Genomic DNA, 24486 nt, shown 5'->3' with positions numbered 1-24486 from the left:
AGGTCACAAAGACACAGGGGAAATAGAGGTGAGGGAAGCAGGGGAGAAAAACCTTTAAAAACTCATCAAAATTGGAAGAGGTATGTTTGCCTGGATCCCTGCTTCAGAGGTCTTGCAGTTATTATTCTGCTCCTGTACTACAACTTTTTCCTTTGCCATAACATGTTACATGAGTGAAAAAAATGTTAGCCTTTAAATTATAGGGATAAACCATCTGGTCAAGAGGCAAAAACTACTTTCCGACCTAAATAGGGAAAACTGCCAGATCGGCTTTCTCCAGAAGACCCGTTTTTCAGATCTCGAACACATTAAACTCCCATAACAGTACAGTAACAGTACTAGTGGGGTGGCAATTCTTATACACTGCTTTCTTGCATTAAAGGTTGACAAATAGATGTGGCTGTGTTTACGCACCAACAGTATAAAACATATAATGATGGTTCATTATTCCAACATAATGAACCATCATTCTTATCTTGTTTACGCGCAAATTGTTCATTATTATCCTGCTCTATAGTGCTTGGAGATTTTAACAGTGTGCTAAATCCCAGTGTTGATCAGTCCCCTTCGAAACATAACAGATCTCAAAAAAGTACCAACCTATTAGTTTTTTGTGAGGAAATGGAACTACTCGATGCGTGGAGGACCTTGAACCCTAAAGAATTCTTATCTCAATCTCATCAGTCATTTTGTAGAATTGACTACTTTGTTTAAAGGGGAATCGTGGAAAGGATTACTGAACGCTCAGCTGGAACTCATGGGCTCTCAGATCACTGCCCCATTAGTGTTAGCTTTGTCCTCCATAAAATAATCCGCCTTGTAGACATTGACACCTAAATGCTCACCTCATGATCAACCCCTAGTTTAAAGATTTTATTTGTAAAGAATTGAGAAACAGCTCGGTGCTATTTAAATGGACCTATGTCATAAAATCATGCAAAGAACTTGAGGAAAAGTCTTAAGAAATTTCAACTTCAGTATGGCTTTCCCGAGGAGTATTTTTGTTTTGGGTACTTGCAGATTTTTCGCCTTTTTAGTAAGCGGCTCTGGTCTGTTTTTTTTTTTTGGTAGAGATTGTTTTTATTCCTTGTTATTGTGTCATTGTACACGTTAAACATTTCAATAAAATAGTTATTGGAAAAAAATAGGAAGAGGAGCAGAGAAGAAGTTAGGAAGTGTTATTAAAAAAAGAAATGCTGGAAGTGGAAGACATGGCAGACTGGGGAGAAAATTGCCACCAAAATAAATGCACAAAGTTTGAAAATGAATGAGAGCTGAAAAAAAAATGGCTGGAAGTTGTACGAGCTTTCAAACACTTTCTGGTTTGTCAGAATCACAGAAGCAATCATAAAATAGCAGAAATGGAAAAATTGATTATGAAAATATAGGCAGGTGGAAGCCATTTTCATACAGCTATAAACAGTAACAGTTGAACGTTCAACGGAATCGTAATAAGTAAAACTAAAAAAAAGTCTTTCATTTTTAGTGTTCTGGAGATTTGTCCTTTGTTCCTTTTGGCATTTTCAATGTGGCTTTACCCCATTTTCAATACATGGTAAACACGTTTACTTTTCCATTACTACCCAATATATATGTCACACTGAATTTCATATTGTCCAGTTTGTAATCTAATTTCCATGCCACAAAGTGTTTCTTCTTTGTATTTAAGGTTTCCTCCTTCACTTTCTGTGATCAAACTGACATAAGGCATCAGTGTCTTATAACTTGAATTGAAGTAAAATTGTCAATCCTTGCTTTATTTACTATTTTATCAAGTATTCATTAACTCACTTGTCAGCTAAATGATCTTAATAGGTATATTACATCACATACTGTATATGTAATGTGATTTGCACTTATCTCAGTCAAATGTGTTGTAAACAGATGGAACCAATGTCTCTTATAGTCAAACTGTTGAGATTTGTCATGCAGTCTCTCTCATATATGCATTTTCTTTTGTCTGACTATAACCTTCAAAGGAAACCTTGCATCATTTAGCAATCTGTATGGAAGTTCAAGGGGATTATGCAAACATGATTATGCAGTAATATGTGCAAACAGACTGCAAGCCAATGAATGGAATGTATTTTGAGTGTTGGGCACAGATGGTTTTTGAAAAACACATACCCATGTTGTGTGGTGAAAACGGAGTCTCACTGCACTTCACACAGTGACACCCTGAACAGACACTCATGGATAATAAAAGTCCTGCTGTGGTGAGGAGTCCGAACAAAAGCACAATTGGGACACTAAAGCTTTGGCAGCGAAAACCGCTTCATCTATTCTCAAATTTTAATTTGATGAATACAAAACGATAACCTCGAGTTCTGAACTAACAGATCCAGACTTCAAAATGTCTATTCATTCACTCACTGGAATTCTTGTCACGTTTCGGGTAGGAAAACAGGGAGGGAGGACCCAATTGCAGAAACTAAAATTTATTTACCAAAAGGCAAAATAAAACTAAATCCAAAACATCTCGAAACACGAGTGACAAAAAAAACCCCAAGAAAAAACAATATCCATAAACCATGAGGAGAAACACAGGGAGCAGAAACAGGCCACGACAACCGACATAAGACAATGAACCAACAGAGGACTGAGGAAAAACACAGAGACTAAATAGACATGGGGTAATCAGACACAGGTGAGACTAACGAGATAGGTGAGGAACATCAGGGTAATCACAAAGGCGGGAAACACAAGGAACAAAGAACACAAGACCAGAACAACTGAGGACAAGTACAAAGTAAAACCCAACACTGACACCAGCTAAAACCAGATAAAATAAAACAGGAAACACTAAAGACTAGAATAAACACAAGACTATAAAACAATCAACACAGGAGGGAAACCAGAGAGGCAGGGAAACACAGTAACACAGAAAAGCACGAGGGAATAAATAAAACTGAACTCAAAACTCTGAAATACAACCTAAACCAAACCAAACCATGACAGTTCTAAGCTATATTTCAGTAAACGAGTCAGATAGATTGGAGAATTGGCATTGACCTGATGTCATTGTCTGGGTGGAAAGCTCTGTGTTTTGTCACACTGCTTTTTTCCAATTATTCAGTTGTATAAATTAGGGTACATGAAAAACAAAGTCTTTCATGATTCCAGAATGTGCTAGTTTCTAAAAGACAATTAATGGCAACCTTTGTGAGAAACATCAGCCCACATTCCTAAAGTAAGTAAAATGTTATCTTGATGACCTGTTGGCTACTTTTAAACAACGAGCTAATGGCAGCCTTTAACCAATTCCTAACTACTCTTACGTTACTGGGATTAAAAAACCAATATGTAAGATGTCAAATTAATTTAGTCAAAAATGACTTCACTATTCAGGTCCAGAATGGTTTGTTGTTTAAAAAAAAAAAAAAGACAGTGGGCAGTTTAGATGCACTCCCACACAGCCGTTGTGGAGGCCCCTCAGTTAATCAGGCAAGCGAAAAAACAAGCAATTGTTCGCATCATGTTGATATAAGACTTGGATAACACGCAAATGTAGAATTCCATAATAGGTTCAAATTTACTATGAATGAATGCATGATTCAAACCACAACACAAAAACAGTTAATGTGTTTTTGTTAAACAGGTGAAAGAAACTGTACCATGTAAAAAGTGACCTCATCTGTAATTGATTATGTGGCAATCATTCCCCCCCTTTACTTCCAGACCGTCTGTAAACTGGATGAACAGTCTAAATGCATCTCTGACTTTCAGTATTTCAGTAGTTGCAAACTGAGGTATGCATGTTGTTTGACTTCATGCGGTCAGCTTCACAGGTGCATCCGATCACTAATTAAGACTCCTCACATGTTGATGTGAACAGTGTCTATGTGTGACAAATTGTTCATAATTACTAACTGTTTGACTAGATGCTATGATTGAGTTTTTATCAAAAAAAAATTTTTTGATTAACCAATCACAGCTTCTGAAAAAATGCGTCATACCTAGCAACAGGGTCAACCACGCCTCCTCACTGGCTGCGGTTACATGGACACAAATAAAAGCCTGATCCGAATGAAAACGCTGCATGTAAACATGTCAATCAGAATAGACTGATCTGATTAGGCTCATTCCGAAAGAAATTTCATTCCGATCGAGAGAGGTGGTTTATGCCGATCGTTGTTCGGATCAGGATTCATGTACACACTCGATCTGATGGTGTCTGCCTGACTGGGGTCAAACGGTCCTGACTGCACATGCCGGCCCCAGTAAAGTGACGTGTTTCTATCAGAGTCTGCTAACAGTCTGTGATCAGAGCGCACAACTTCAGAAATGATCGCCGTGTCATTTAAAAGTTTAGTCTCCGCTCTTGATCCATGAGGATGACTCATTTGTATCATATTTGTGTTTTAGGTATTAATGTGTTGTATTTATGCCTTTCATTGATACAAATATTACATTGCGGTAAAAAAAGAATCCACTTTGGAGTAATAGTTGGCATGTTTCCCAGCGAGTTACAGTAACACTTCTGATATCAACAGACTCATTGTAAACTATTCATTCATATGATATCAGCGTTGTCGCGCTAGCATTAAAACGGATTCCGCTACATCTGACATTTTTTTACCGTCAGCTGAGACAAACGATAATGCAGTGTTAATAAAAGTGAACTCAGAACTGAGAACTAATACAGCCTTTTTTAAAGTAGCCTAATGTCGAAAAGTGGCAGCAACTCATTCACATTTAATGTTTACAGTTGATCATTAATGAGTAGAATATTAAATTCAATAATCCAACCAATACGATCACGTTTAGACAGTCACAACCTTGAGAAGGTATAATAAAAAGGCTTGACATGTCTACATTTTTATTCCAACATTTTTTGAAGATATTTCCCACTTCGCTTTCAACGACAAACTTGGAAATAAAAACAGAACAAATCTTCAAAAATCTGATTTTGCAGAAAACAAGAATTCCATCTACTACATCCACCAAACATGTCCTCAAGTGAAGTGTCATATCGTATACATTTTTCTTCTAAGAAAAGCTAAGTGTGATTCACCTGATTCCATCTTTTTGCAGCTGTAGCAGAAATCAGCAGGCTTTTTTTTTTTTTTTTTTTCTGTAGCGCAATTATGAAAATGTCGTCAGAGTGCCAGCCTCTTCACTGTCAGAGTGGAGTACATTCGTTCTGCACAATTCCAATTCAAAGTGACATTATGTATCTTGTATTTCAGTTCATATATACGTGTTTATTAGCAGCCTTTTAGTTTGAGCTTACAATTCTGCTCATCTGGAACACCTTGTGCCTGGACCTCTTAAGATCTAACCGAGGATGACGCTTCTTTAGTTATAAGGACCTTGTGGAAACATTGTGCATTACGACATGTTGCAATTTTCACCTTAAAGGCTCTTTCGAAAGTGGTGGGACTATGAAAAATGGGAAGTAGCTTTTATCATAACTTCCATAGCGCAAAGTTTGTGTTGGCTCAGCAAGATGTGTTGCAGGAAGACATATAGCCTAATCTCTGAGTCAGTAGAGGAAAGTTTCATTGATAAACTCTCTAGCTAATAAATGACAACACTGTTTCAAACACATGCAACAAATGGAATGGGAAATACAAAAATCTATAAAACAACAAACACTTTATCTTGCAGTGACACCATCTTATGGTTAAGAACCAAGAACAGACCCTTTCAGAATACCCATGACCCGTTTACCCTAGAAAACTATTTGTATCATATTCGCTACACAAGTTTCTGAGACACTTACTTATCAACATGATCAATACTTTCCTTAAAAACTTGTGTGACGACCCCTGACTGTGTCAGTGCTCTTCCTGCTGTTTTGTATCTCTCTCTCAGGTAGTCTTCAAGCAAAAATGGGTGGAGCCAATTAATGTGATCTGATGCACCTGAGCACGCTGGGCCTGAGGATTAAAGTTGGCTCTGTCTCTCACTAGGGGGTCAACACTTCACACAACATTGCAACCACCACTGATTTACTGACTGTATTCTTTGTTTTTTTGCATAGCGTTAAATAAATACTGGAAAGATTTGAATAACTTAAAAACTGTGTTGTCTCCCATACTTTGTTGTGACCTCCTGAGCCGGGTCGTGACACTTGTTGTATATGAACTGATAAATGTTTTCTGCTCTCTAGTGGATTATCTTTCCACTGCAGGCAGAGGACCACTGCAGGCTTTTTTGATTTATATTGTTACTCATTTTTATGCATACTTGTTTTATTTAAAATAAAATAAAAATGTATTAAAACAATGCATTATTAATAATTTATTGCTTATTACAGTTAAATCGTGCTCTGTTTAACAAATTTGATACAGCAGGTATGTAAGGTGCTTTATCTGTGAATGGTCATGTCACATTTTTGTAATGTAATCAACATGATGAAAGGCAATTCAAGTGACATGGTGACAGGCAATGCATGAAGATGGAAGTTCAGGTAGCAGTGATGAGGAAGACGATTAATTGTAGCCCAGACAAGCACAGAAGTCCCAACAACAACACAGGATACAATCAGAAAGTAGTCAATGAAGGTTAATGCAAAAAGGAAATAATACAGATTGAGAAAAACACAGTCTCAGGCTCCATTTGTCAACTTCATTGCACGTGTTGAGGAAGGCATAGAGGACAGGTGTTACAAGACACCATATATGTATTTCAATCAGTTTGTCACTGATACTACAGGAAACTGCAAAACAAACAAAGAGATGGAGCAGGTTCTAGGGACACATGCATACGGGGTTAGTACAGATGTCCTGCATGAGAGTCAATTGGGAGATGGCGACAAAGTTTTTCTGTGATGTCTCGAGATTTTTTTCTCACATTGATGACACTAATTCACTTTTAGGACAAACCTCAGTGTATCTAATGATGCAAAGAAAGATACACTTTGGAGCTAAGACCTTGGTTAGATTAACAGTTTTTGTGCCAAACCCAAAGTGGAAAAAAAAGGTTTTTAAAAAAAACGTGCCTGAAATGTTCTATATTTCCAAAATGTTTTGTATGTCATGAATAAAAAAAACATGGCAAACACTTTTGGGGATTTTGTTAAAAGTTTAAACCATCTTAGTTTCAAAAATGTGAATTTTCTAGCTATTTTTGTATGTGTCAGGTTTTACAGAGAGCCTTTGGTTGTAAAAATAAAGACATCTCCTGACTCCTACAGGCTGAGAATCCTCATGTTGCTGTGGAACCAGTCTGAATCAGATTACATATCTGTATTGAGTTCAAAAAGGTTGACTGCCTCAGAGTGACATCTTTTAAGTGTCCTCATGCCCTGCTCTGGGCCCCATGGCTTTTTCGTGTAAGATTTCTTCCAAATGAAAGTTCTATTTCTTGCTCATGTACATCTCGATGTGTGACTACAGGAGCTGGGATCAAACTGCCATACCTGATTGAGGGATGACTAACTCTAAAACAGAGCTACAGCCACCCCATCTTCATTGAACAAAATATTGTATAGTATCATTCGATGATATCAGTTTAGATATTTGTTCTTCAGTTGACTTTACATCAATGCTTATCATGATACCTGCATCAGGTATAGGCTTTTTGTGTGCAGACTGCCAAAAAACAAACTACATTTAATCTGGATGTGCTAAAAAGCAGATTTGGAGGTGCAATGTGAACAAGGCCTAAAGGTCCTGGTGACATACAAAGAAAAAGAGAGGGTAAGTCTTTTAAAAAACAATTTTCTTGGAGACTGTCTGGAGAGGTGGGGTAGATTGTGATGAGTTCCAATAATGGCTGTGAAAATTGCATTGCTGTTAGGTGTGAGGGCCCCAGGCTTTTAAACATTATCAGTTGAGTTTCTTCAATTCCACTCAGCCTCTTTTTGCTGTAGTGGCTTCAAGATCCTTAAATTGACAAATGGTCTGTCCACGAAGACAGGCAGGAATGTATGACTGTCTTGTTCTGATTACTTCCAATAACCTGACAATTATAAGGAATAATGAAGCATATAACAGTCTTAAAATATGGAGAAGGAAGAACAATGCTGTATTATCATGTATCACACGGGACACATAAGAATACAGCTGCACAACGATTCATTAAGAGAAGTGTTACAGCAAGCAGGAGATGACGAGGGCAAAACAGGATGGTGAAATTTCTGCCACTTGTGGGCGGATGAACTTGCAAAAATCTATCATTGCTTGAATACATTGGGTGGTACTGATTTCAGCCATTGACAAAATTCTTGTTTGGGTGAGCATTTCAATTGAATTTACACATCCCCATACCATCCACTGACAGCTCGCAAGCAGAAAATAAATCTGTTCACATCATCCCGGCTGCAAAGAAAATATAAGCTTTGCCCCCCCCCCCCATCTTGATCTGCATTCAGGAAAGGTAGGCTGAAAAAAACATTTAATCAATTAAAATTGATTCTACATTTTGAACGTAATAAATCACTTTAATTCGTACAGAGCCTGAGGGACTCCACTTTTTTTAAAGGGACAAGTGTTTGTGTGTGTGTTATTTAATCCTAAGGTAGCCTACTTTACAAATATGCGCAGTTGTACAACTTTTTAAAGTTATTTTAGATCATTTAATAAGTAAGGCCTTATTTTTATTTTTAAATTGTTTAATCTTATGCCATTTTAAAACCTAAAATATCTCCCTGCAGCCTTGAGATTTTTTTTTTTTTTTTTTTGAGTTTGGTGTGGAAGGATATGCTAACATGCACAATCAACAGGCCAATACCCAATCTATTATCCTTCAGAAAGCAGATCCAGACTTCACTACAGCTTAAATCAATATTAAAGTAGGGAAAGAACCCATCAGCAAGTTACAAAAACCATGTGGAACATATATCCAAAGAAGTGGGTATTACATTGATTTGTTTGTTATTGTTGGTGGATGGAGTGAGACATGATGTTGATGATCCCCCAGATGTGCTCAATTGGATTCAGGTCTGGGGAACAGGCAGGCCAGTCCATAGCATCAATGTCTTCATCTTGCAGGAACTGCTGACACACTCCAGCCACATGAGGTCTAATATTGTCTTGCATTAGGAGGAACCCAGGGCCAACCGCACCAGCATATGATCTCACAGGGGGTTCACAGGATCTCATCTCGGTACCTAATGGCAGCCAGGCTACCTCACACATGGAGGGCTGTGCAGCCCCCCAAAGAAACTGCACCCCACACCATTACTGACCCACCACCAAATCGGTCATTCTGGAGGATCACGTCAGTTAAATGTGGCCTGCTTTCATCTGTGAAGAGCACTGGGCGCCAGTGGCCAATTTGCCAATCTTGGTGTTCTCTGGCAAATGCCAAATCTCTTGCACGGTGTTGGGCTGTAAGCACAACCCCCTCTTGTGGACGTTGGGCCCTCATACCACCCTCATGGAGTCTGTTTCTGACTGTTTGAGCAGACACATTCACATTTGTGTCCTGCTGGAGGTCATTTTGCAGGGCTCTGGCAGTGCTCCTCCTGTTCCTCCTTGCACAAAGGCGGAGGTAGTGGTCCTGCTGCTGGGTTGTTGCCCTCCTATGGCCTCCTCCACGTCTCCTGATGTACTGGCCTGTCTCCTGGTAGCGCCTCCATGCTCTGGACACTACGCTAACAGACACCGCAAACCTTTCTGCCACAGCTTTAGTGATGTGCCACCCTGGATGAGCTGCACTACCTGAGCCACTTGTGTCAGTTGTAGACTCTGTCTCATGCTACCACGAGAGTGAAAGCACCACTAGCATTCAAAAGTGACCAAAACATCAGCCATAAAGCATCGGACTGAGAAGTGGTATGGGGTGACCACCTGCAGAACCACTCCTTTACTGGGGGTGTCTTGTTGCCTATAATTTCCACCTGTTGTCTATTCCACAGAAGTGTGATTGACTTGGAATTACATTGTGTGGTTTAAGTGTTCCCTTTATTTTTTTTAACAGTGTATATTCCTGATAGAGGCATCTTACAGGACTTTTTTTAACTGGAGGCAATTTGGAGATATCATGGTTGAGTGCAATTTGCAAATGATATCATGCATATGTAATGTGATTTCAATGATTATTCAAATGTCACTACGATTTGGAACTATCTAACCTATTAAGTCTTCTCATACCTTTATAACTATGTATGTGAAAAACCAGGCATGCATACTTGTTCTCTCACCTTGCATCTGCTAGTGTTGCCCTGGCAACTGCCCACACCGCTACAAAAACAGCTGGAACACCTGAAATCAAATGAAACAAACAATGAACTGTGCTGTATTGCTACTGTCGTAGGACTTATTTTCGCACATTATTTTCGTCCTTAAAGGTTTTGATGTGAGAAGCAGTTGTGAACACAAACAGCTGAGTGTTTCACTCAGACTTATCCAGAGTGTCTCCTGCCGTCCCCTTAGAAGCTTTTCCACATGAAATGAGCTGGCATGAGAACAAAACGCGATATAATTATGATCATTTTCCTTTTAGCAAGCATGTGTTCCCTGCTATGGTTGCATGACCATAGAATGTATAGACACAACTGTTGCAATCTCCTTGCATGTAATTAAATCGCTTCATGATGTTTTCTGTTCGCCAGTATGTTTTTCTCCGCTGTGTTGTTAATGTATGCTGAACTACACAAAGAATTCATCTGAAGGCAAATGGTCTCCTTACAATGTCATAAAGGGGCATCCGTTGCTTTGATGTATACTTCTGTATCATTCTTTGATGTCTTGCATCAATAGGCCCCCGCTCCTGTCTGACGAGGACAGTCTCCACTGTGAGGTTGAATGTGTGACTAACGGGATTAGGAGGATTTCAGGAACTGTCCCGAAATTCTCTAGACACTTTCAAAAGTGCAAAACAATTATAGTCTCTTTTTGACCTGATTTATGGCCCAGTTTTCCTTTTTACCTCACATTGCCCTTGCATGACATACAAAAAGCCTATGACTGTAAATGTTTATTTATTGGCTTAACTTTTTTAAACTGCATAATCCACTTTGTCTTTCTATGATCCCCTAGTTAATATTAGTACCCATAGTGCATAAATTGTCTTCAAGAGCATCACATGCAGCATAAAATTAGAGACACTGAGAAACCCAAAACACATTGTTTACTACATATCCCCTCACTCACACGCAAACACACCCACACACATGCAGTCTCATCTGAACAACTTACTCGCTCTGGAATCTTACCTGTGTCATCCTTTAAGACATGATGCACATACTTTATAAACAAAGCACTACAGGGTTTCTGATTTGTTATTGAAAGCCCTGTAGCCAAGTAGAACATTGTGTTAATTGTGATTTTTCTGTTTTTCATTTAAAAACAGATGCATGTAATCCATAATTAGGTGCGTAGGCAACATGATTGACAGGAGTGCACGAATTATCATCAAGAATCTTAAAACCTGCCTTAGCTCCAGCACAGAAGTTGACTTAACGTAAGGGAAAGAGACGACATGTCTGGCATGGAGGATGCTTCCAGATGAGCCTCTCGAGCATCCTGCCATAACAGATGGCTGACGTTGCTCGGGCTTCGTCCATTGATGCTGGCTGTTTTTTGGTTTCATTTTAATTCGTCTATGTAAACTAATGTATATCCTTGTGTGTTTTGCAGGTTCAACAGGAGACTCATGTATACGTGTAAAAGTCTGGTTTTGCACTGAAAGGGTCAATCGGTGAAATCTATGCTTGAACTGCTAAATTCTATTAGACCAAGTTATTCCTGCGTTTGGTGCAAGCGAACAACAATGTAACTTCACATACACAATGTTCATAAAGATGTGCCTCTATCCATAGTTTTAAGAATAGCATGACACTAAATCTGTCAGTATATTCAAACAAGGATTGGTTTACCCTGAGAGGTCTGGCTACTTAACACTGATAATACACGAATACAGTGTTTGCACTGAAAAGACATAGAGAGATGAATTCATTCAGAATGCAAATCAAAATCCTGCTAAGCTCTTTAACATTTGAGCATAATTAACCATGGTGCATTAATGGTTTATCTCCCATAATACCTCTTTTTCCCTTCTTGGTGCTCCTTTCTGGTCAGTTTTCTTTTCTGTCAGAGCAGATTTACACGTATCTCTCATAACTCTGATATCATTCTGAGGGACATACTCGACCCAAACTTTAGAAGTCTCTATAGTGAAAAAGTGTATCTGCACAAGATGAGACAGAGAGCCGACATGTGGGCCTTCTTTGTTTTACTCTCCTTGAAAGAAAAGAACAAGTTCTGTTCAAGGAAAAAAATCCTTTCATCTCCATGTCTGAATGTTTGTACGTACTTCAGTGTTTGAAAGCAGAGTAACTCATTATATATCCTCCAAATGTCTCTTTCCAAACTGGCGTATTAATTTTTTTATTACACTTATATTTGGTATCGATAATCTAGATTCTAAACAAGCTTGTTTGCCTTTAAATCAAAAAAATGTGTTAAAATGACATTATATAGTCCTCCAAGCGGGCGGCACAGATTAGAATACGACCTGTTACTCCTTTCGCGTGCATGCGTGCGTGCGTGTGTGTGTGTGTTGGCAGCGTGCTCCAGCACAATGCCGGTGGCTGAGGCTGCATCCGCGGACTTTGAGAAGCTGACTCGCCGGCATGCATTCAAGCTTCTCCCCGCGGTGCAGTGCTCGGTGGAGGAGGCCGGGCTGGCTGTGGGAGAGCTGGTCGGCTGTGACAGTGTGAAATCGGCCTCGTGCATGAACGGGGCCATTGTTTTATTTCTGGACAGTACGGAGAAGGTTGGTCAGGTGGTGGAGAAGGGAGTGGCAATACGTGGCACCTTCACTCCTGTTTCCCCTCTTTTTAACCTGGCCACAAAAGTCACTATTTCTAATGCTCCCCCGTTTATAAAAAACGAACTGCTGGGGAAAGAACTGTCACGATTACGGACAACTGGTGTCACCAATCAAAATGGTTTCTTTAGGGTGTAAATCTCAAAAACTGAAACACATAGTGTGTCACAGAAGACAGGTGTTCATGATCTTAAATGAAAAAAAGATGCGGATGCTGCCGCTCGGAGGGGGGGGGGGGGTCCGCCGACCGCGGACACTACCGCCACGGGGGGAGGCCCGCTGACCGTGGACGCTACTGCCTTGGGTGGAGATCCGAGGACCGTGAACGCTACCGCTACGAGGGGAGGTCCACCGACCGAGGACGCTGCAGATTCGGGTTCTGCTGCTGAGGTGCCAGGCGGAGACCCGCCCGCGGATGTCGCCTCTGCCGTGTTTCCAGTTATGTTTTTTACAAGGCTGGATACATCTACTCCCATGGGGCCGTCTGGGGGGGAAAATCTCTCTCTCTCTCTCTCTCTCTCTCTCTCTCTCTCTCTCTCTATCACCCTGATTTCTGATTCTAGCCATTGTCAAATCCAAAAAATAAACCTTTAAACAGAAATGCGTAATTTGTATGCTCACCCCATCCGATGAGAATGAACCCCCAGAGGTATTTAGAGTCGGACCTGAAGGCCATGAAGATGAGGCTGTGGAGGAAGAGGCCCTCGACAAGGATCCAGTAGTAGTTGGTAGTCAGAAAATAGATAAAGAGCAGTACAGTCACCTTGCAGCCAATCTGATAAAAGACAGGAAAAAAGACAGTTGACACTTTTAAATCATCATTCATCTTCATTTCAAGTTGAAGTCTCTGTGATCATGCATTCTGACACCACAGGTGCCAATGGACTAGATGATCACATTAACAATATAAAGCACCTTGCCGTATAACTTTGCACAGCAATTGGGATAATGTTATAGAGCTCAAACTGTGTGTTTAACATTCAAATCAAAAAAGCCATCAGGGGTGCCTGTATAGCTCAGTGGCTAGAGGATGAACCCCAAGTACAGAGGCCGTTACAGTCCTTGTTGCAGCAGCTGCAGGTATGAAACCAACATTGGCCCTTTGCATGAGGGCTAAAGGGCTCAGACCAAATAACTTCAAAAATGATTATTATCATACAAGCCTTCGAACCCAAAGTAATTAGATGTCCATGGTTACCACAAACCAGATACTTAAGTTTTATGTACATTTATGTATGTTTTAATGTAAAATTCAGTGAGTGAAATGAGTGTTGAGTCTTGAGCCTTGCCTAAGCCTTGCTCACACTGCAGGAGTTTTGATATCCTACCAAAATAAAGTGTGAGACAATCATATCATGAAATCGGTATCACGTACCGTGTGAGTTAAACAAGTATTTACACACATCTTCTGCGCAACAAGTTTGTAAACCCTTAATATAATTATATCATATTTAAACAGATTGGGGACTTTAAGAGTGGATCTTTATGCGACCCACAGAACTAGATAATCTGGGAAGATAATCGGTTCTGTGTTTGGCTGTCATAACTCGATTTACTGAAATCATCAGAATGACACATTTATTTTAATTAGCTAATTAGAGAGACCTAGATTTTTCCATTCATCATAATCATCCAAGATCAACGTTTGGATCCTCTCAATGACATGGATGATAATGGAACTGTCAAATGAAATGTTGCTTAATTTGATGAGTAACTTCAATTAAACAGAATGCAGTCAGAAACACTGTTATTTCCATGTTCATGCATGCTCACGGATATGACAGAGTCACTGACTGCATTAGTTGTTCTTTTTGAACTGAAGGGTCCTTCTAAGAAGTTTGTTGTACAGCTTTATAATGAAAAAGATACCTTTTTAATGATGAAGGACTTTACATTACACACCAGGGACCTGTTTCAGACTGAAGGGTTTAACAAACTCTGACGATGATCTATGATTCACATGTAGATGGAAAGTTTCCGGTTCCTGAACAGCGGATTTAAGTTTGTTCAATCAACTCTGAGTGGGATTCCACGGAGTTCAGCACAAGCCGCCCAACATGCCCCCATGAAAAGCCAACCTTAATGGAGCCCCTATAATAAAAGTGGTCTTGGATTAGAAATCCTCTTGCTGACATATGGCAGCTACGAACACATTTTTAGAAAGAAACTGCTGCAGCAGCAAAAGAGTAAAACGCAGCATTGGAGAACAATGTTGCTTTTGTAACTGTGTGTGTTTCAAAGTAGTCTAGATATTATTTATTATTACAGGTAAAGACTGGTGGAATGGAATTGAACCTAAAATGGATTTTTAGCATCAAATGGGAGAAAGCAGACTTTCAGGCAGCTCATTATGTGAAACATAAGAACAAAGTTCAAACTGGTTGAGCTCATGCTGGTACCTCACATTAATCATATTTGACATTCAACAATGTAAATATCTTTCAGTTGCTTTCCATGTACATTTGCTTTATACCCCACACAATGCTGGTTTCTCACACATGAATGTCTTCACGCCTATATGGTTTTCAGTTTCTTAATTAGGCCTAATTAAATGTACATGTAGTAACGTAGCTCCTTCATCTATTCTAGAGGCTCTCCGACTAAAGGATATGCCATGTTTGACGACAAAGTACATGTTATATGGTATGCCTTATAGATGATAATAAAACATCCTGGCTAGTCATTAATTATGGCTTCTTTAAGTAAACGGATATGTTTCACTTTGAAGGGAACTATGTGTTCGACCACTGTTTTCTTTGCAACATTTCATTTCAATGTCACAGTTCTGAACATCTGAGAGGAAATGAAGAGACAACCGCATTTATAAAAACACATGATCACGCTTTTTTGAATCCTATTTTTAAGAAGATTCAACTAGTAATGTATTTTAAACTAAAGTGGATATCTGCACTCAGCTGGATGTGAACTGATATGTGGGGGAGATAAAAGTGAAGGCTGAAAGGCAGACCCCTCAGGCACGGAGAATCTCTTCATCTTGATAACCTCCAACTTTCTTGACTCAAAGATGCTTCACACTGTGAACTCAAGGACAGACTGTTCTTACCATCAACATCCCTGATACACAGATTTCAAAACCAAACATTTTCATTTTTGGCATTTACGTTCAGAATTTTTTGGTATTAGCGATAATAAATCCACACATTGGCAGCCTTAAATACCTCAGGGGCCTATAAAAATACAGACCAAGACAAAATAGAGCTACAACTCTAAAAATATCACATACAAGTAAGAGGGATTCAAGGGTTAATAAAAAATACAATTTATTTATGATGCAAAAATTATCTTCATTTTAAGCCAACCAGGATCACGGTTGTCTCACTCTTAGGTTGGGTTATAGATTTTAAAATTTATTTTATTTCAATTATTTTAATTTGAACATATTTTCGATTTAAAAATTTCAGTGATTTTTAAATTTTCTATTTTAATGTTTCCTTTCCTCGGTCATGATGCTTTTGATGTCTTGTGTGAAGCACTTTAAATTGCCTCATTGTTGAGATCTGCTCTATAAATAAACTTGCCATGCCTTAACCAAATATTTACTGTCTTTGTCCCCAATAAAAGGAAAATGGAACTACTTGTGGAAACTCTTCCACACCCCTAATGTTTTTGTTTATTTTGACGTTTTAAAAGCCAACTTAAAATCAATCCCTATAATCATTGTAATTATCATTCAAGGTCTAAGTTGTGTCTAACAGCTAGAGACAGAAAAAAAAACTGCATGGTATCTTGTACGATAATAACTGGAGCTTATTCTTGTTGTATTGCTATCACACTGTCTCGAATGGACCAATTAAACTGTTAAAGTTGGATGTGATCACAGCAGTTTTAATAGCTTTTGATGTCTTCATGTGAGTAGAAAAAGTCTCGTTTGGCAGAGGGTGTAATTACAGGCCAAGTCTTTGTCAACCCTTTCACGACCTGCTTCTTCAAAGTGGTGCAGATTGACCCCACAACACTGAGCTGAGTTTAAATGAACCGAACGCATGAGGTGATGCATCAGAAGTGTTCTCTGTGATTACATTACACAGCTTGACAAAACAGGACCATTATATTTACTGATAGATAAACACGGGGTTTAAAGTTAAAAACATTTAACTTGAGTTCTTGGTTCATGCTGTTGAAAAGTTTTACTATTTGCTGTTTTAGAGTTGGCACCATCATGTGTTCTCCCTTGGGATGTAACGATTCACTCAACTCGCATTACAATACGATTCACGACACAGGGTTCAAGATACGATTCTTTCACGACTTATTTTACAAAATGAGACTGAAGAAAAATTATGACTACAAAAGATTCCTTTAATTTTAAAGGAAAACACTTAACAAAACCTGCTTGTTATGGTTTTGTTTTGCAGCTGCCATGGTAACGCCTGTTTGTTACAACCAACCACCTCTGCTCTTCAGCTGCTGACGCTCACCATTTTGCTGCAGTGTCTGAAATTAACTTTTTGCCGGCAAAACACTTTTAGCAGCTGAAATAACAAATTGCGTTTGAGTGTCACATACACATCTGTTACAGTACATTGAACAGAAAGAGAATGGCAGCGTCAATGTGTTAAGAATTAACTTTAAAAAAAAATACCAATCCAAAAGTGACAAAGAAGGATAAACTGCAATATTCAACTGAACACTTTTTCCACCCTTTTTCCACCTTGCCGTTTTTCTCAATGCCAGTGTCTTTTATCAGTTGTTTTCAATGAGTAGATGAGTAGCGGCTGTCTGGATGAAAAGCGCAATCAACAAGCGCTCTGTAGTTGGAACTCTTTCAACTTTTTAGAAAGGCGATGTTGACGTCACCAGTGTTCTTTTTAAAATTGTATGATATTGCCTGTATTATAGCCTCTTATGGATCGTATCTTGTACCTGTATCCTCTTTGCTTTGTGTCTGCTGGGGCAAAAAAAAACACCTTTATTTTTAAAATAAAACGTGCAGTAAAAAATGACGGAGCCGTATCGGTCATACAGCAGCCATCAACAAACTGTGCACCGAGAAGAAAAGCGCTGCAGGTCCATCCTGTCTCTATGACAACAAACACTTCAAGCATACACTCCCAAGAGCACAGACACCTCTTTTCTGCCCAGAAAAACTGCTAGGGGGATACGGGGCTTCACATATATGTATACAACATACAACCGTAGTGCTTTATTTTGAATTTTTGTTCTTCATCTTTTCCACTGAAACTTTTGCATTCAAGGAGACGTAACAGATAGAATCTCTCTCTTTCTCTAACACAACATGGCTAGATCCCACACTTCCAGAGTTTCCCAAACCCGCCCTACACTATGCGCCCATGCGCAGACTCCCACTCCACGCTCCTGTTCAGTCGACTCAGGTCGAGTTTTTTCTGTGTCACTGGGCGGCCGGATTGCCAGCCCATGACTGACGCTGGAGGTGTGTCACATTGACTGGGTCAGTGCTTCAGCAAACAGCACAAACTAAAGGGCAACGAAAAAAAGCAAAACAAAAGACAAATACAGAGACCGTCCCGATGCGAGCCTGAATTATGTATTTAAAACAAAACCCACCTGGCCCGTGTCGAAGTTGAGCTTCGTGTTCCCGAGGTTTTCAGTCGTGTTACAGACCGATTTAAAACAGTCTACTTCTCTAAAAAAAAAAAAAAGATCCCAATTGGAATCTAAACTTAGTAGGAGGACATACTGGCTGCTGCATTGTTGTCAGTTTCTTGAATGTCTGATGATATAGTAAGGTCATTATGTGATTTAATTTGGTAAATATTTTACATATGGCTCATTCCAGAAAACAATGTAGCCTTATCTTTGCAACAAAAGCTTTTTATTCTCTTGGCAAGTCATATAAAGCAGCAAAATACACTAGTTTGGTTTGAATGACAGCCTGACATGTCCATCTGTCAGATAGAAAAAAAAAGGATTTAAAAACCAGTACTTACATACTGAGAATTGTCCAGTGGTGCCATGCTGACTGTTTTTAAGTTGTCCAGAAGAGCAGAATCAAAGTCCTGCAGTCCAGCACTGGAATGGACGACCTTGTCCTTCACGAAGATGCTGACTGCCCGCAACATGAAGGAAACAAACAGGTGCATGTGGATGTAGTTTCTGGTGCAGTGAAGACGCCTGCAGTGAACACAAAAAGGCAAGTAAATGTATGACAGCATCATAAATCTGCTGCACACGCTTACAGTGACTGTATCTGTAATGAGAAGCGACGGAGTGTTTTAGAGACCAAATCAAAGATACGAAAGAACTATTTGTAGACACAGACAGATGGACGGACGGACGGACAGATTAATTTATCCTGAGGGAAATTCAAAGGTTGTTTTTTTTTTTTCTTTCAAACCTTCAGAGGCTTTTTCACCATAAGCCATGTTGATGGCTCTTTGAACATTTCCCCCAATTGAACCAGAAAATGTGGTTGTCTTTTTGAAGGGTTCCTTTTCACGTATTCTGCTTTGATCACCTCTGTGACTTTGCTTCACAAAAGTTAACGTTTCCTTTTTTCCAACCTTCTACTTACCTCTCACCAAATCTACCCCCCTCTGTTTTAGTGAGTTACATATTCAAAACAGGCACTTATCACGGTATACTTTTAAACAATATTATGTAGATGTCCAATCAATAGTGATAAGTGTTTGAGTGCTGGCTGGCTGCACTGACTATGAAAGCTGCGTGCTCCCGTCCCCTGAGTCGTGCCAGCAGTGTCGACTCATAACAGTAAACGGTGAAAAACATTTCAGCAGCTCAAGCTAAAACTTTGCTTGGCTGCTCTTCGATGTGGCTTTAAGCTTTGCTTGAATGAACACATGACTAAATATTCAGTCAGCTAAAACATCTTAAAATGTTCCTTTGTCCATGACATACTCTGCATCATCTTGCAACAACTGCAGACAGATTGAATTTAATTTGGGATAGAAAGAAGTAAGGCTAAAAACCTGCAAAATGTTTATCTAACACACTGACGGGGTGTTGTCTTTAAAAAGGTGACCTTTCGCTGAAGAATGGAGGTTTGCCTTAAAATTGAATGGAAAACCTTTATTTACCTTTCTTACATTTGAAACAGCCTTCAAATAAGTTATAGATCACAGATCCGATGACGGTCATTAAGATGATTAATAGATGAACAGAGGCAGTTATACTCTGGCCAACACCTGCTCCTCATGCTGTGGCATGTTAAGCTACTCAAAGAGATTATTATTACTGTAAATTTACATCAGAAAAAAATCATGCTGGTTTTGAAATTTTTCCTCTACAGGCTCTTGAGAGATTGACGGGGAGGAATTCAGTTAAGTGTGCTCACTTCATTCACATCACACACTTTCTCAAGCATAAGGAGTACTCATTGTTGTTTCAGAGGTTTCAAACACAATCAACGAAATCCAAGGCGTCTGACCATCCTGTCAGATGAAGCAGCACAACGAGAACATACTGACTCTCTAATTTAGAAATCCTCGCTGAATATCCTTTTTGAACCTGTAAAACATGTTCTGACAGAGCGGAGCACAAATCCACTTTTCTTAAGACGCCATGCAGCTCCTCTGCTAACATGTTGAATTTCTTCTTTTCATGAGAAACTGTACTTAAGGTTTATTTACTGGTCTAGATCACTTCTCGCCTGTGCGCCGACGTGAGTGGCCGCACTTTCAGTAGCTCCGTCCCTGTCGTACTCGTCTGATATGTTATTCGTTTGTTGTGGCTCTGTGCCAACTTCTACTTGTAACTAATGTCTTGTGTCCTGCCTGTCTGTATACTGCTACTGGATGCCTTGAATTTCCCTCGGGATCAATAAAGTATCTATCTATCTATCTATCTATCTATCTATCTATCTATCTATCTATCTAAACATTAGATTATTATTTGCTTGCAGCGCAAACCTAATTGGTTTTTTTGTTAATTAAAAACTACAAACTATGACCTGGTCATGAGCCACATCTGATGTCTGTTGAAATGTTCTTAATGATAATAATGCCTTCGTTTTATATAGCGCTCTTCCAAATACACAGAAGCTTGTTTTAAATCGATTTTGAGCTGCTCAAAATATGTATAAGACTGAATATTACAATTAAATATATTAAATATGCTTTTGTAAAGCACTGAGTATGACGTCATCAAATAGAAGTACTCCTCTCTGGACCCCAACTAAAAACTCACTTCCACTGTCTCTGACGTGTCCCCGAAAAAAAAAAAGAAAAAAAAAACTTTGAAGGAGGCACAAATGTCCTGTAAAGAAAACGCTACTTTTTAAGTTCTTTTTTTCAAAGTTTGCCCAGCACAGCCCTTGCTCTGAAAGTAGGAAACAAGAAATGGTAGAGTGTAAGCCGGCCTATGTTTGCCCCCTAATATTAAGCTTTTGTTCTAGTTTGCCATTTATGTAGTTGTTGTGAAGCTATAGTAAGAGGTGATTAGTCAGTATGGCTGTCTTCTGCTGCGTTGCTGGTTGTTTGAAGCATTCTCATCGTCTCACTGCAATTAATTTAGAACTGCATCGACAGCTTTCTAACCTCGCTGATGTTTATTTAATTATTCGCTGAGTTGTTGTTTGCATAAGTATTAAATCCAAGCATTTGACAGTAGACATTATGCACAGTATAAAAAAAATGTTTCTTTATGATAGTTTGCCTTCCTGTGGAGGAATGTCCAATTACAGTATTTCATGTGTGTGACCCACAGTGTGCAATGACTGATAGCCTCTTGTAAACACCAGCAATTAACTCGAGTTAATTAATCTGTCATATACCAATTAACACTGCTGTAAGTTCCCCTCATATAGTGCCATTAAAGAAAGTAGAGCATCTGTTTCATGGTTACACAGCTGCTAAGCTTTCACTGCAGCACAAAGCAAAGAAAAAAATAAATAAAAGATAGGGACATTGAAGGTCTGTAGAACGCTAACTATGGTTTTATTAACTGTGGTGAGAGATTTTTTTTCATACCTGCATTGGCAGTGAATGTTTGAATGCGGACACGTGTTGCTTTTCAGTGAGTCTTTCTCTAGGGCTTAATTTTCTATTTTAAATATTTTTTCACAACCATTTATGCCGAAAATTCCTTTTATGGAGAGAAGGAACAGGAAAGGATCTGTAAATAAAATCAACAAAATGTGGCCATTAAATACTTTTGTACTTACTGTAAAAACATATTTTTCACGGGTGTTTGATTCAAGGGATCAATGCAATAAATGTGTGTATATCCATCTCTTTCTTGAGATTGAAGAAAGACTGAAGAAAAATATTGTAAATATATCGTATTGGTTGATATCAGTATCAAATCTTTTTCGCTCCCTAATATTAGTATCGAACATGGTCAAAAAAATGACATCCCGGTCAGGCTCTGGTTTGGGCATTATCTGGTTTTACTTATTTTATCAGTTCCTTTTCCCTACTTTTTGTCTGTGGTATTATAATCATCTACAGCCCATTTCCACCGAGCGGTCTGGTTTGGTTGTTTTTGGTACAGCATGCATTTTGCGCCATTTCCACAGACTAATCCCTTGAAGGTTCCCAAATAACTGACCCATACCGTCCTACTTTTTGGGACCCTTCCATTGGAGTGCCAAGAATATCGAGCCGACCATAAAAGGTGGAGCAAAACACTGAAGTCCGTTGATTGGTCAAAAGAATCGTCACTTCCCATGTTTAAAAATCCAGTCGATTGTTTACGTCTGTTTATTTCTCCTTGCTGCACACAGCCCTCTCTAAAATAAAGCTTGATTGAGTTTTGTAATAAAGAGCAAAATGTCAGTGACAGAGTAGATGAATTGCTGGATGTCTTCCATTGTTGGTTTTGTTTGTGTCATGCTTTTCTCCTTTGTTGAATTCATTAGTTAGTGATTAGCAGTTAGCTGCTATCATGTGACGCTATTATGTAGCTGACGTGCCTACCAAATAGGTCACGGGTGGCTGTGGAAACACAAACGGGATCAGTCTTTACGAATCAAACCATACCAAACCAAACTGTACCGATCCGTACCGGACTGCGGTTTGGAAACGGGGCTTACATGACACTCAATGACCCAATATTTGCATTCTGAAATGTTAAGCATTTTGAACACTGATCAAAAGTGGAGCCTGGTTTAAAAGTAGTAAGTGAGTAGTCATAAAGCAGAACTATCAGGATACAGATACACAACATGAAACATGATGCAGATGCCACTGTTAAAAGAGCAATGCCCTCGAAATGTTTCAAAAGCCAATGAATCACATTAACAGTAAGCACTCAAACATTGAATCATTTAACCTTTTGGTTTTTGTACCTGCAACAGTGATGATGGTGTTACCAATCACTTCATTACAAAGGGAGCCATGCATGTAGGTATCAGCCATTCCTCTCTTACCTGAAGTATCCAATGATGAAGATGGCCACAAGCAGAGAACTGAAGGACACCGCGTAGCCAACAGTGTACATGACATACAGCCGCTCAAAGAATTGTTGCTGTGAACATAGATAGAAATGTTTGCTTTAAAGTGCAAAGTTTAAGGTGGAGCACACAAGATTCACAGCTAATTTGTTTGATTCTGCAACTGACAATGATGATGCTGATGTGTTTGGTGCTTTAATCATGTCTTATTTGCTATTACACAGAACAAGGAAAAACATCAACACTATGAAAATGAAACAAAATTATTTATTTGCAAAGTAATAGAACTTTTAGACTTAACCATCCCAAATGGGAAAGTCTTTGTCACAGTACTGTACAGGTTTGACAGCAAGTGAGCCTTCCTGCACCTCAGGGCTCATTTTGTTTCTCCCAGAGGCCAGAGGAGTGAGGTGCTAATTTAGTGAGTGTGTGATGTCCTGTTCCGTTGTGGTTGAAATGCGTGTGCTGGCTTCACTGTTCGTCGCTGTGAGGTTGGATGAGCGGTGGCCAATTATTTTGGGAGCAGTGTTGGTAATGTGTGTACGTTTGACCTGCTTTGCAACAAAGTACAAAGGAACAAAATACGAGGATAGACTGACTGATTCTTTGATACAACAGGAGAGGAAGGTTCGGGTTTTTATCACTTTGTAAGTTGTATGATATTAGCTTGTCTTTTACCAATCGCTCAAATGCTGAACTAAGTTGTGCATGGGAAGAGGAACTGGGAATGCAAATATGGGAGTCCAGGGAAGAGGTCATAGAGAGGATACGATCTTCCACATCTTGTGCTCGTCTTGGACTTATAATTTAAGGTCTTATATAGGGTGCAGTTCTCTAAGTCTAGACTATCTAAACTGTAATCAGAAGTGGAAGACAAATGTGAAAAATGCCATGGCGCTCCTTCACACCTTAGCCACATGTTTTGTCTTTATCCTGATCTGAAAGATTTGTGAAAATTTTACAAAAAAAACTTGAGAAAATTAAATAGATGTTAAGAGGCTGTACAGTCATTTTGTTGCCCACAACTGGACCCTTTATTTCCGAGTTCACTAATTTAGAGGGGCCTATTAAAAAGTGGGCCTATTACTGTTGCTTCTTTTGTATTGCATGAATAACCATATGTGTGTTGGTCATGATGTGCTGAGTGGGGACATGGGGGGGGTTGTGCATTGTTTATTATTATTTACTCTGTAATTTAATTGTTTTCTTCTACATTCTTATCAGGGTTTTTGTGTGGTTATTTTGGTTTTTATGTGTATGGGACTGTTTACATAGGCATATAAAAAAGGGAGAAAAAAGGTCAATCGTATCTTTTGTTTTTTTTCCAAGAAAAATATTATGAAAAATAACATGTCTTTGTGTGTTTTATTTTAAATTGATTTGTTTAAAAAAAGAGTTGGATTAATAAAGTC

At 39.0% G+C, this 24486-nt stretch overlaps 1 protein-coding gene across 1 annotated transcript in view; it reads right to left on the bottom strand.

The window, feature by feature from the left end:
• The window catches only part of pth2ra (parathyroid hormone 2 receptor a), a 75424-nt gene that overhangs the window by 26209 nt on the left and 24729 nt on the right, over positions 1-24486 (bottom strand). The window contains exons 5-8 of the mRNA XM_079358376.1: positions 23051-23148; positions 18654-18837; positions 13345-13498; positions 10094-10154 (exon numbers count right to left, since the gene is read on the bottom strand). Coding sequence (XP_079214502.1) covers positions 10094-10154; positions 13345-13498; positions 18654-18837; positions 23051-23148 — 497 coding nt within the window. The remainder of the gene's footprint in view (positions 1-10093; positions 10155-13344; positions 13499-18653; positions 18838-23050; positions 23149-24486) is intronic.

Source organism: Symphodus melops (assembly GCF_947650265.1).
Source record: "Symphodus melops genome assembly, chromosome: 12".
NCBI lineage: Eukaryota > Metazoa > Chordata > Actinopteri > Labriformes > Labridae > Symphodus > Symphodus melops.
Note: the sequence above shows the minus strand (reverse complement) of the source record. Positions and strands in the feature narration are given on the sequence as shown.